This window comes from Peromyscus californicus, unplaced genomic scaffold, assembly GCF_007827085.1.
Source record: "Peromyscus californicus insignis strain IS unplaced genomic scaffold, ASM782708v3 Scaffold_19__1_contigs__length_69161282, whole genome shotgun sequence".
Classification (NCBI taxonomy): Eukaryota; Metazoa; Chordata; class Mammalia; order Rodentia; family Cricetidae; genus Peromyscus; species Peromyscus californicus.
Genome location: NW_026294491.1, coordinates 43,177,374 through 43,191,954, shown reverse-complemented (window position 1 = coordinate 43,191,954; position 14,581 = coordinate 43,177,374). Strand labels below are relative to the sequence as shown.

At 40.8% G+C, this 14,581-nt stretch overlaps 1 protein-coding gene across 1 annotated transcript; it reads right to left on the bottom strand.

Moving 5' to 3' along the window:
- Nucleotides 1–754: 754 nt before the first annotated feature.
- Nucleotides 755–2,434, bottom strand: LOC128114097 (transcriptional adapter 3-like). Its single transcript, XM_052743956.1, is given in 2 exon segments — nt 755–1,774; nt 1,777–2,434. Coding segments are annotated over 2 exon segments (1,299 nt in total). The 5' UTR covers nt 2,341–2,434; the 3' UTR covers nt 755–1,039.
- Nucleotides 2,435–14,581: the final 12,147 nt, after the last annotated feature.

Sequence of the window (14,581 nt, the reverse complement as noted above, 5' to 3'; positions counted from 1 at the left end):
TTCATGTGTTTCCATTCCTTTGGCTATTTGTCCCTGTGCTTTATCCAACCTTGGTCTCAACAATTCTCGCTCATATAAACCCTCCTCATTCTCGTTAATTGGACTCCCAGAGATCCACCCAGGGCCTAGTCATGGATCTCTGCATCCAGATCCCTCAGTAGTTGGATGAGGTTTCTAGCACAACAATTAGGGTGTTTGGCCATCCCATCACCAGAGTAGGTCAGTTCGGGCTGTCTCTCGACCATTGCCGGCAGTCTGTTGTGTGGGTATCTTTGTGAATTTCTGTGGGCCTCTCTAGCACTTTGCTTCTTCCTGTTCTCATGTGGTCTTCATTTACCATGGTCTCCTATTCCTTGTTCTCCCTCTCTGTTGTTGATCCAGCTGGGATCTCCCGCTCCCCCAAGCTCTCTTTCCCTCGACCCTCGCCTTTCATTACCCCCACTCATGTCCAGGCTGTTCATGTAGATCTCATTCCATTTCTCTGTCATTGGGCGATCCCCGTGTCTTTCTTGGGGTCCTGTTTTCCGGGTAGCCTCCCTGGTGATGTGAGTAGCAGACAATTCATCCTTGTTTCATGTCTAGTATCCTGCTATGAGTGAGTACATACCATGTTTGTCTTTCTGAGTCTGGGTTACCTCACTCAGGATGATTTTTTCTAGATCCATCCATTTGTCTGCAAACCTCATGATGCCATTGTTTTTTTCTGCTGAGTAGTATTCCATTGTGTATATGAATCACATTTTGTTTATTTGTACTTTACAAAACCCCAAGGAAGAAGTCCTTGCGGGAAAGGTGTCGAGGAGATTGTAAGAAGGAAAGGGGACAGCCAGGAACAAGCCCGCTCAGCTGAGGCACCAGGCAGATGCTAGGTCCAGGCCAGTGCGGTAAGGCCTTGCATGCTGGCTGCACACAGCTCAGCTGAGTGGCCTGAGAGTACTTCAGCCCTGAGACTGTTGCCATTTGATGGGCAGCCCCTGGCCAAGGCTTCCAAGGAAGTGGGCCTCTGCCAGGCCAGGGAGGTGGCCAGCAGCAGGTGAGGTTAGCCATCTAGGAGCTTCAGGATGCTCTCCCGTTCCTTCAGGGTCTTCCAGGCCTGGTCCTTTTCCTTCTTCGTCGGGGTGCGCTTCTTCTGCCGGGCAGCCATGATCTTGCGAAAGGCATCCATGACCTCATTGTCTGCCATGCGGACCCGCTGCCTTAGCTCCTGCCGGCTCACCTCCTCCTTTGCCAACCTCAGCAGGTCATGCTTTTTGGTGCGGTTGTGTGCACTGAGTGCCTTCAGCTCAGCCTGCCCTTTGCGCAGCTCAGCGAGGACCTCATCCTCTGAGTCCTCAGCAGGCCGGTCCTCAGACTCCAGGAGGCCCTGGGCAATCAGCTCCTCCTTGATGCGGCTCTCCAGGGACTTGGTATGTGGCACACTGAAGGGCTTGTTCTGGTTTCGGGGAGAGGTGCTTGCTCCATCAGCCCCTGATTCTTTCCCAGACATGTCAGGAATAGGAGAGTCCTCCATAGGGGAAATAATATTTTCCTCCACCAGGGCCTGCAGCAAGCGTTGTGTCAAGGCGCCAAAGGGACACCCGTCTTCTGGCTGCTCGTGCTGGGCCTCGGACTTCTTCAGCAGGGCGTCTACATCTTTTGTGTCCAGTTCAGTCAGCGGTCCCATGAGGCCTTTCTTCTTGTCAGCCACAGCTGCTGCCCGAGCCCCATCCTTCTGCTCCTCCAGCAAATCTTCCTGGGCCCAGCGCTGGGAGTAGTGTTTCCCCAGTGGGGGAAACACTTATAATGCTCAGCTTCATCTTCGGGGGACTTCAGGAGCTCCTCTAGTGTTCGTACCTCCTCACTGGTGATGTCGGCACAGTAGGGCTCCACAGAGGCCCAGAACCTGTTGGGGGCATCATTCTTGGGGATCCGAGGCACGTCGATTGGGTCATCAGTGAATTCATATTCCTGGATCTTGGGCTGAACGTTTTTGGATTTGGGTCGTCCTGGGCCAGGGCCGGGCCCATGTCCTGCCTTCCCTTCCAGTTTCTGCTTCTTGGGCTTCCCATGTTTTGGGGGAGCACCAAACTCATGGTCTCGACCCAGCTTCAGGAACCGTCGGTCACCCTTCTTATCCTGCCAGTCAGTAAGGATCTGGGTTTCAGCTTCCAGTACATGCAGTCGCCAGCTTGCAGAGGACAGCAGGGTCTCCAGCTCCAGTTGCAGGGTGTCCAGCTCCTCAATACCAATGCCATCATCCTCCGAGCGGGCCAGCACTGCTGTGTACCGGGGACAGACCTTCAGGTGGTCCACAGACTTGAAATCATGGAATTGCAATGGGCAGTCCTTCAGCTCACTCATGGCCCAGAAGACGGGACCCTGTAAAACTCCCTGGAATGTTCTGAGGATTAAGAGGTGATGCTCGTCAAATGCCCAGTTCAGTGCCTGGCACAGAAGTGGGGAATAAAACATTTCTTAATAAAGGAAGAAAAAAAAACAATTAAGTAGATGAAGCTATGTGCTTTTTCTGGGTCCTCTATTCTGTTCTTTGGTGGACATGACTCTTTTTGTTCCATTTTTTGTTTTGTAACATTACCATAATGTTTTGTTAGTGTGGCTCTGTAGCATAGTTTGAGATGAGGTAATATTCTTTCTGTGTAGAATTGCTGTAGCTTGAGTTTTCCTGCCTGGCCCACAGTCAGGACAAATCTCTCTCACCTGCCAGTCCCACAGCCACTCAGACCCGACCAAGTAAACACAGAGACTTATATTGCTTACAAACTGTATGGCCATGGCAGGCTTCTTGCTAACTGTTCTTACAGCTTAAATTAATCCATTTCCATTAATCTATACCTTGCCACATGGCTCGTGGCTTACCGGCATCTTCACATGCTGTTTCTCATCGTGGCGGCTGGCAGTTTCTCTCTGACTCAGCCTTCCACTTCCCAGCTTTATTCTCCTCCTTGTCCCGCCTACACTTCCTGCCTAGCCAATGGCCAATCAGTGTTTTATTTATTGACTAATTAGCAACACATTTGCCATACAGAACATCCCACAGCAAATTGCTTTGGCTGTAGAGGGTCTTTTGTTCTTCAATGTAAATATTAAGATTTTTTTTCAGTTTTGTCAATAATTCCTCTGCAATTTTGATGAGTATTACACTAAATCTTTAACTCATTTTTGTTACTTTTACACAATATTAATTATGTCAATCTACAGAATGGTAGATGTTCTCATATTAAAGTATTGTCAATTTCTTCTTTTTGTTTCTCAAAGTTTTCACTATAGAACAACCTCAGATTCTTTTCCAACAGATATGTTATATTTCTAAAAGTTAATTCCCATGGACTTGATCTTATGATTTCCTTCTCAGCCACTGGTATAGAGAAAGGTTGCTGATCTTTTTATATTGATGTTGTGTATCGTAAGATTTTGCTGAAAGTGTTTATCAGATCTATAAGTTTTCTGGTGAAGTATTATCTGCAAATAGGATTATTTGACTTCTTCCTTTCATATTCACATTTTCTTTATTTATTCCTATTGTCTCATTGTTAAAGACTTTATACAATATACTGAATAAATGTAGAGAGAATAGATGCCCTTGACTCATTCTATATTTGTTTATTTTTCTATTTAGTATAATGTTGACTATAGTTTTTTTTGGATATAATTAATTACACACACAGAGAAAGAAAGAAAGATAGATAGATAGATAGATAGATAGAAAGAAAGAAAGAAAGAAAGAAAGAAAGAAAGAAAGAAAGAAAGAAAACATGGAGTTACTCTATAAAGGGGTGCAATGATCCTACTAGATAACATAGGCTAACAATTAAAAGGCCCAGTGACGGGAGTGGGTTACCTATTTTAGAGTTGTGACCAGTGTTTTGGTTACTTTTCTATTATTGTGATAAAGATCATGACCAAAATCAACTTGAGAGGAAAGGGTTTATTTCATGTTATAGCTTATGTTCCTTTACCCAAAGAAACCCAGGCAGGAACCTGGAGGCAGGAACTGATGCAGAGACAATGGAGGAATTCTGCTTACTGGTTGCTTCTCATAACTTGCTCAGCCTGCATTCCTTTTTTCTTTTCTATTCTTTTTTGGTTTTTCAAGACACGGTTTCTCTATATAACAGCCCTGGCTGTTCTGGATCTCGCTCTGTAGACCAGGCTAGCCTCAAACTCATAGAGATCTTCTGTCTGCCTCTGCTTCCTGAGTTGTGGGATTAAAGCATATGCCACTACCACCCAGCGGCTCAGCCCACTTTCTTAAATCACCTGGAACCACCAATCCAGGAGTAACACTGCCCACAGTGGTCTTGGTCCTCCCACATCAATCACCAGTCAAGAAAAGCTATGCAGCCTCCCCCACAGACCAGTTTGCTAGAGGACATTTTCTCAGTTGAGGTTCCCTTTTCCTAAATGACTCTACTTTGTGTCAAGTTGGCATAAAACTAACTAGCACAGTCAGTGAGCTTTATTACACACTATTTACAACTGAAACATTACACACTATTGTCAACGCTCTTATTTATCCTCAAGAACTTGACACTAAGACCCTATTACTGAAGGTATCACCTACTTCAGTCATAGACATGAAGAAATCAATCTGCTACTCACCTGAACCTGCATCCCTTCTGGATAGCTTCTATAGTACTGAAAGGTGCTATGCAAACATCGAAGGAGAAAAGTAATCATTCTCACCAAACTGAACACTGCGAGCTGTAAAAATGACTGACTTTGGAAGATGAGTCCATCAGTCCAGTAGTGATATGAACCAACTGCTTTCAGATTAGATTTAAGTCCTGCTCCATAAGATGAGACCTATACTTGGCACCATTATTGAGGTCAGAACCTATGGCCACACAGGACATAAGCCCTAGCAGAGAACCTATTACTATTATCCTGTTAACTAGACATATTATTAAGCCAACTTCTAATGACTTACCATTATATACACAAATTAATGCTTCTCTCATTAGGGAAGCTTCCATTTGCAATTGGTGATGATTAACACAGAGACCTACACTTGGTTAAGATGCAGAGTAAGAAAACCTGGTCTTGAGTTTTCAAAAGAAGAGAACATAATGTTGGATTGATAAGGAAGAGGGGGTGGGTCTGGGAAGAGTTGTGGAAGGGTGAGCGAATATGATCAAAACATGTATTACATTCTTAAAGAACTCATAAAATATCTTTAAAAGGAAAGTTAAAGTATGAAATTCAAAATCTGTTGAGAGATAATGTACTCTGGATAGTTTAGTTGAAGCCAGTGTTAACAAAATATTTTTTCTGTGTAACCATGAAACATTATTATCTTAACAATGTTACAAACATGTCAGAATTTTCAGAGTAGCCAAATTAATTGAATATTAAATGAGTTATTTGGCATCTGCCTCTTTGATTTGACTAAAAGCACTGTTCATTTTAGTAAAAGTGAACATATTTATCATCTGCAAATGGAGTAAGGTCTACAGGTATAATGGTGAGTGCTGCTGATTTTTGTATTTATGTATCAAACCCCTCACAAATACCTGACTTAATTACTTTTTGTTATTATCCTGTCAGACAACTGTGTATGTCCTTATATTATGAGTAATGAAGTGCCTCTAATTAGTGAAGTAACTGGTCTAAAGTCAGTTGGAAAACAGAGCACGGAGGAAGCAAAGTACTGTCCTTTCAGAGCACTGAACACTAACCAGTGGCTAGATGCAACAAGCATGAAGTAAGGGTCATTACATGTTGTTACTGTCTCTAGAGAAACAGACACAAGCAACTTAATTGGTACATAGCGATAGGATACAATAATACATATATTAAATGCATATTTTATAAACTAATATGACAGCCAAAAGAGTAAATTGGAGCTTTGAGGGAGACATTCAGGGAAAACTTCTAATATTCCAATCTAGTACATCTGAAATGGGAAATGATATTGTATGATTAATAAATACTTCAACATGTCTCCTACAGGACTTTTGACGATCACACTTGGTGATAAATGACCAACATACCCAAAACAAACTGTGAGGATATGAAGTTGCATAGTTATGGAATGGATAATGAGTCTGAGAAGAGATGGTAGGGAGCGAATATGATCAAAGCACAATGTATAAAATTATTGAAGAATTGATACAAATGTCTTAAAATTAAAATAAAAATAGAGAAATTGAAAATGCAGTAAATATTTAAAAAAACAAAAAGTAAAAATGAAAAAAAGAAGAAACAGGCATTTGGCATTGGTGATTGTGAGGCAGAGGATCTGAGGAGAATTTTTAGTCATCTGTAGAGAATGCTGGGTGGTGAAATTGGAGCTCCAGACCTATAAGGATGAAGGACTTCAGTAAATACATGTGTATACACATGTACACATGAGACGATGCAATATTCTGAAAATGTATCTTATATTTTACAAGACTGGAACTTTTGTTGGACCTCAGAGTCAAAGTTAATAACGCACTTAAGACTTAAGACTGTTAGCTTATTGTATACTCAAACTGTTTAAAATAATCAACCCACTTACCTTGGATTTCTATGTAATCTGCTTTTACAAACCAAGCTAACACATTAGCTACCATCACAAATTATGTACTCCTCCATGCCCCTGACCAGAGAGTACCTGTGAGTCATTTGCTGAAGCAGCAAATAAAGGAGCTGAAACCAACTTCCTAAAATGGTGAAAGCAGACATTTATGACTTTTTGTTGATAAAAAAATGATACTGTATATTTGAATCACAGAACATGGAGTCATCAAGATGGTACTCACCTGGAAGCTTCATCCCTACTGGCTAGTATTTATGGTGCTGGAAGGTGTTATGCACATCACCAGAGAAGAAAAATAAGCCTTGATCTCACACAGCTGTAAACCTGCATTAAGAAGTTATCTTCAGCCTCTGGGAGGTATCCAAGGGCTGTAGCAATAGACTATGCTGTTTTAGGGGGCTCTTGGACTCCCCTAAGCAAGAACATGAAAGGGAGCTTCTAATAACTGGTGTTGGGTTTTGTTAGATGGTCTATAGCTCTTGGGGGGAGGAAAGTGTTGTTCTAAGAATAGCTTAAATTTGAAATTCTCATTTTTCTTATTTAGGGTATATTGCTATGTTGTCTTTCATGTGTATAAAATTTTAGTTACTGTGCATTATTTACTCTCTTAAAAAGATGTATTAAGTTTTTATATATATATATATACATATATATATACATATATATACATATATATGTATATATATATGCATGTTTATCTCTGAAGAAGCCAGAAGAGGATGTCAGATACCCTGTAACAGGCGTGAAAGGCAGTTGTGAGCAACCCCACAGGGGTTCTGGGCACCAAACGCTCATCCTCTGCAAAGCAGCCAATGCCTTTAACCACTGTGTCATTTCCCCGGCCCCAGAACTTCTTACTCTTACAATATTTATTATGTAGAAATATTTCATGTCAAACTCACAAAGTCTATGGTATTTTTATTCCAGAAATCTCAGGGGTCTAGAGACTTGGTGACAATGGGTGTGGGGCTGACATAGCGCAGGAAACTGTTGACTCTACAAATTAGATTAATCTAGGAAGCACCTCTGTGTATCTACACTACTTATTTTAAACCAGTAGAATGAACTGAAACACTGATGAAATAAAGAGTGACATTCTGGGAGGTTCCTAAATGAATTTTCATTTTAGAAAACAAAAGAAATTCTGAATGTTAACTATCTATTAGATACATAGTTGGTAAAGATTCCCTCCCACACTATGGGCTTCCTCTTCATTCTTGTCTCATTTTCTGTACAGAACCTTTACAATTTTATGAAGTCCTATTTGTCAGTTGTTAGTCTTAATCCCTAAGCAAAAGAAATCCTATTCAGAAAGTCCTGCCTTCCACATTTTTTTGGAGGTGGGAGGAAAGGGTTTATTTGGCTCACAGTTCCACATCATAGTTCATCATCGAAGGAAGTCAGGACAGGAACTCAAACAGAGCAGGATCCTGGAGGCAGGAGCTGATACAGAGACCATGGAGGGGTGCTGCTTACTGGCTTCCTCTCCACCTGCTTTGCACTTTTATATTGTAGGGGACAGCCTATGTTTCCTTTGAGCAGTTTAAGTGGCACAGATTTCAAATTGAGAACTTTGATCTGTTTGGAACTGATCTTTGTGTGGGGTGATAGATCCTGTCACATCTCATTCTTGTATGTATGGACATTCAGTTTTCCCCAAATCACAGAAAACTTTGCTTTAAACATAATTGTAATCATGTTTTTATATTTGTATCCTGTGAATAGTTGGAAGTAACACTAGGAAGTTAGTTCTTTCTGCTATGTAGTAGTGAGTTCTGTTCAGAGTACACATCACCCAAGCTATGATTTGTAATATATCCTACCTATATTGAAGTCATCTCGTTTTGTAGTCGTGGAAAACACAGCCTGGAATTTATGTTAATTTTCAACAAGTCACTGAGAATTAAAATATTTATATATATACATATATATGTATGTATATATGTATATATACATGTATAGCGTGTGTGTGTGTGTATTAACATTAATATTATGGGTCAATACACAAGATATCTATAATTCCTCAGGTGCTGACTTTATACCTTTAATCTTGAAAAGCTGTCCATCTTTGACCTCATTGGAGATGCAATAGTTAGCTTGGGATAGTTTTTATTCTTGAGATTCACAAGGACCACAAACAATATATTGTATTGCGTCAGCCTTCTTTCCTCAGTATATTCTTTTGAATGGCTCCAAAACAGTGGTATTGGACTATAACAAGCAGTTTCTTTTCATTAAGATACTTTGCTTCTGCAAAGATGAACTTCTATTCTGAATCCCCCCCAAGTTCAATACCATGTTGTATTTGGAACTCCCAGACAATAAATCGCAGTATGGCATTACCACACTATTTTTGCCTATATGTTTCAGATTCTAGCCACCAAAAAAATATAAAAACTGTAACAAATCATGAATGGAATGTTGAAATCCAGTAGAGAGCGAAGACATCCCTGGTGCTTACATGTGTCGGCACCGGTACATGCACGAGGGAAACCTTTTCCGGTGGATCTCCATCTGGACACTCGGTAGAGAAGCAAAGCAGCTTGCATGCTCTCCAAGTTGTCTGAGGCTGGAGGAACCTGGTTTTAGATTTGAGTTATCTCATTAATACTTCCTTGTTTTTCAGAGAGTTTCTCTCTGTTCAGTAGGGCGTTTCAGAGGAAGTTATGGTGGAGGCACTGCGGGGACACTGCGAACAGGTAGAACAACGTCCCAACATCAGACTTTGCTCTTCTCCTGTAACCGAGTGTACCGATATGAAAGACTGACATCAGCCGAGCTCTGTTCTCAGGTGGACTATTAAGAAGGCTGGGTAATGAAATGCGAGATAATAAAAGGACCTTGTCATGCCATTTGTAACATTCTTTAGAGCAGCACTTGAAATTAAATACATTCTTTATGGCCGTGCTTATACTGTCGTTTTATTCAAGTACTTATTCTGAGATCTTTGGGGAACAGCTCTTGCAGGTATTGAGAAAATTCTACAAGGAGGCGAAGCACAGATATGTAAGTGGTAGTGTCATCATGTATTGTTAGTTTACAGTGCTCTCACAGCACAACCCACAAGAATAATTAATTATTAGTCAGTTAGAAAACAGCTATTTCCTTTATCCGTATGTAGAGGCAAGCTCTCTTTTCATCTCAAGAGGGAATCACGTGTGAGTATGTCCAAATTCAGATGACTGGAGGAGTTACCTGAGTCCGGTGTACATTTTAGTGACTTTCTCCTCTGGGCATGACAATTTTATCACGAACTGGAAAATTGGAATATAGTATGAATGATAGCAAATAGACTGGGTGGTTTATCACTTTAATCCAAAGTGGCCATGTAAGAAAATAACAGTTCTAAATCCTCCTTTCAACTTGATATAGCTTTCCTTTTAGCGAGACACACGGCTTCTTGTAAAGTCCTCTTACTCCGTCCCCCTTTCAGTGATAGAGTTTCCTACAGCATGGGTTATATTTGAATTGCATGCACTCAGCTTGCCAACCAATCCACAATACAGCAAACCCAAATAACTAATACATAAAAAATAGAGACGTAACTCAATACTAAGCTCTTTTGCAGTGGCTGACTGTCTCATTTTAGATGCTTAATCTCATAAAATTATATACTTATGCATGAAAGCATACTGAATGAAGATGGCAGATGACACCTAGGCATGAATGGCTAGACACTGCAGTGGATAAACTGGAGACAGGTGGAGAGAAGCTACAGCACAAGGAGGCTGATAAGATTTCACACTAGTTCAGTAGCAAGGAAAGAAAACCTCCAGTAGCAGAACAGAAGGAGGGAGAGCTGGAGAGATGAGGAGGAAGATGATTAAGATAGATAGATAGACAGATAGATAGACAGACAGACAGACAGATAGACAGTTTTAAGAATGTGGGAGAGGTAGTTGTGGGAAAAAGCTGCACACAGCAGCTGCAACCAGCAAAGGGAAGGGTGTAGGGGCAGCCCTAAGAAAACCTGCTCTTGGTGATCAACTGAAGCTGTTCTTAAAAGACTCCTGGTAGGAGCACAGAGAGTTCAAGATCATCCTCAGCTATCTAGCAGCCATTCTGGGCTACATGAATTGCACACACACACACACACACACACACACACACACACACACACACACACATACACACAAACACAGAGGGGGAGGGAAGGAGGAAAGGGAAGGGAGAGGGAGAAGGAGGTCAAAGGGGCTTCACTCAGAGACCTGGCACACAAGAGGGACACTGAATCAAACCATACAGCTCTATGAAATGGAAACTTGGTGTAAGCCATGGGCTGAAGTGGACTGCACAGGAAGTACATGACTCCCCACCTCTAGCACGAGACAGGCCTGGTGCCAGAATTCAGAAGATCACACAGAGATGGTTTCAGCATGTGCACACACATGAAGGGCCGCACAGAAGCTGGCCTGACACCTGTGCCTACACGAAATAGCAAATCAGTTCTGCACGTTTACTCTTTCACTTTTGAAGGAAGATTTTTATTCTTCTGAGAATTTCACACATGAGTACTGCATTTATATTTTTATTCCTCCTTTCCTTCCTTCCAACTCCTCCCATCCCTCTTGAATCCATTATTTTTATCTATCTATCTATCTATCTATCTATCTATCTATCTATCTATCTATCTATCTATCTATCCATCCATCTGTCATATACCTGAAACCTCACTCTATTTAGTATTACCCATATGTACACATATTTAGGACTTGACTATTTGTGGTTGGATAGCCTAGAGGATTCATCCCTGGAGAAAACCGATTCTTTCCCCTCAATAGCTGTTGACTCTGTGTAGCTCTTCATCTAAGGGTGAGGCCTATGAAGTTTCCCCCACCCCTGTTGTATGGTGGACTGATGTGAGCATTGTGCAGTTCTTACACAGGCAATCGTATTGTTGAGATTTCATGGGTGCAGCATCCCTGTTGTGTCTAGAAGGCACTATCTCAGGGCAGGCAATTTTTATTATATGTTTCAGTATTTAAAACAACTTTAAAATTTAAGTATATTTCATCACATTCTTCCCCTCCCCTAAGGTGTGTATCTTGGTCCTCTGATTCTTACAATCTTTCTGGCCTTCTTTGATGTCTCCTGATCCTTAGGTGTAGGGGTTTTATAGCAGATGTACAAACTGGGGATTGGTGTTGCATGGTCACTTATTTTCTGCATTTTGACCCACTGTTGATCTCTGTCATGGTTTCCATTCAATGAAAAAAGAAGCTTCTTTGATGAAGGGTGAGAGCTACATTGACCTGTGAGTATAAAAACAAATTTTTACAACACAGTTGGATGCTCCATTGATTTAGGAAAATGGCATTGGTAGGTTCTTCTCTGGGTTTCTAACCTCTCCAGCCACTGGTAGTTTGCTAGATTTAGTAACTGGTATTGATTTTCTCCTATTTAGGAGGCTTTAAGTCCATTTAGATATCTGTTGGTTACATCCAAGATAAAAGTGCCAGTATTGCACTACTGGGATTATCTTGCCACATTGATCATTATTGTGGTCCATAAGCTTTACAGATGGATGGAACTGGTGACTGCTTTGCTCCCTTGGGATCTTGCATAGCACCTTCAGATGGTATAAGAGCTAGTCCTCAAGAGGAGGCTTCCAGGTATATTCCCACAAGTCCTGTATCTGAAGTGTGGGGTGTCTTCAGCAACTGGGACTTACCTTCAAGTTCTGAGAGACAACCAAGGAAAAGAGCAGTAGTCTATACTATTATGGGAGTCTCTTGGAATCCCATGACTAATAACTTGAAGGGAAGCATCCCTTGCTTGTTTTTTCTAGCTAGTCTGTGGCACCTGGCGGAATACTATCACTCTGTGAAACACTCTATTTACAGTGTATATATAACATACATAAACTTTATTATATATTTAAATATAAAATACACATTGTGTATTTTAAGTAATCTTGTAACATAATACACTTCAGTTTGACTTTTAAAAACATCTTTTATGTTATTTATGTCTCTTTTCTTCATCCATACCTGCCTTGTGTAACAACTCCTGGTTATGCACTCAATTCTAAAGATTCAGGTCTAGATTCACAGATAAGACAGAACATGCAGTGTTTGTCTTTCTGAATCTGGTTTATATTACTCAGAATATAATTTTCCAGTTTCAACCAATTTTCCTAAAAAATTGTGATTTCATTCACTTGTATAATTCATCAATTTAATATCTAATTTCAGCTAGGAAATCAACTCTGTCCTTTTGTTCTTCCCTGCTCATATACTTTCTCTCTCTCTTTTTCTTTTTTCTTTCTCTCTAATTTATTTCCTTTTTTATTTCTCCTCTTACTTCCTTCAGGCTCTTCTGAAGGACACAGAGTTACTTAGAGCTGGGGATACCCTCCATCAAAACTCCGACTGCTGAGATGTTTCTAGGCTGTATGATATTGTTTCCTAAGTCATTTATCTTCTCATTCTAACTTTAACTGGGCTTGCATTAGCTGTTCTTTAATTTATCCCACTCCACTTAGTCCTCATTCTTTTTCTTCTCTCCTTTGATCTTTGTTAATTTCTAGTATTATTCTCGTTATTTCCTTTCAATATCTTAGTACCTAACATCTTAGGACCTTCTACACTTTCCTTGGTCCTTCATTTTGCTAAAGATACTGAGGTAGAGCAACAGATTGTTTTTTTTCTTCCCTTGTATTGAAAATAGACATTTCCCTCACGTAATACCCTGATTATGGTTTTCCTTCCCTCCACTCTTCCAAGTTCATCCCAACCTCCCCACCCATCTGAATCCACCTCTTGTCTATCCCTCATTAGAAAACAAACAGGCTTCTAAGGAATAATAATAAAATAAAATAAAATAAGATAAAACAAAACTAACACATGAGAATAGGCCAAAACAACCAGAAGGAAAATACCAAAGAAAACTAATAAGAAACATATAGGAACAGAGACCTACTCCTTTAGAGAAGCAGGAATCCCATAAAAACACTAAACTGGAAGCCATAATAAATATACAGAGGACCTGGTTCAGATTCGTGCAGGCCCTGTGCATGCTGCCTCTGTCTCCATGAGTTCATATGTGTGTCAATCCCATTGATTTAGAAAGCCTTGTTTCCTTGTTGTCCTTCATCCTCTCTAGTTATTACACTCTTTCTTCTCCCTCTTCTGCAGGATTCTTTGAGATCTGAGGGGAGGGATTTGATGGAGACACCTCATTTAGGGCTGAGTGTTTCAAGATCTCTCACTCCCTGCATATTTCCTGGCTATGGGTCTCTGTATTTGTACCCATCTATTGCAGCAAGAGGCTTCTCTGATGATGGCTGAACAAGATATTGATCTATGAGTATGGCAGAATATCATTAGGAGTCATTTTATTGATGCATTCTATTAGTAGAACAGAAATGTTTGGTTTTATCCTAGGTCTCTATGCTAACCTTAGTTCTCTGTGCTAACCTAAGTTCTTCATCACTCAAGCTGCTTTGGGTATGGGTTCCGTCTCATGAAGTGAGCCTTGAGTCAAATCAAATATTGGCTGGTTACTCCCACAAGCTTTGTGCCACCATTGACCTAGCATGTTTTGCAGGCAGGACAGATTGTAGGTCAAAGGATTTGTAGCTAGGTTGCTGTTTACAGTTTTCCTTTGGTAGCATGCAGAGTACCTTTCCTGTAACAAAGACACTAGGCCAGAGGGGTGAAGGATCTATACAGGTACAAGCTCAATGAATTTCAATGAATTGTGTAGGTGGTGTCCTCAGCAATAGGGCTTTGCTATCAGTTTGTGGAGAGCAACCTATAATCTTGTAAACAGGCTGGATTGTTTGGGAATTCCTGTATGTCCCTTTAGCCAGCCACTCAATTAGCTATAACACAATCCCAGTATTGGAAGCTTCATTTGTCGATAAGGGATGGCCAATTTGGGGCTCCATCTCCCCCATCATTTGAGGATTTCAGTTATGTAGCTTTCACATATGTATATGTTTTAGGTAATTTCTACTGTGTTGTTTCTATACTCAAATGGCCCTGACTTTTAGCTGTCTCTCCACATTGTAAGGTGAATTGCTAAATGATCTTATTAATAAAAACCCAGAGCCAGATA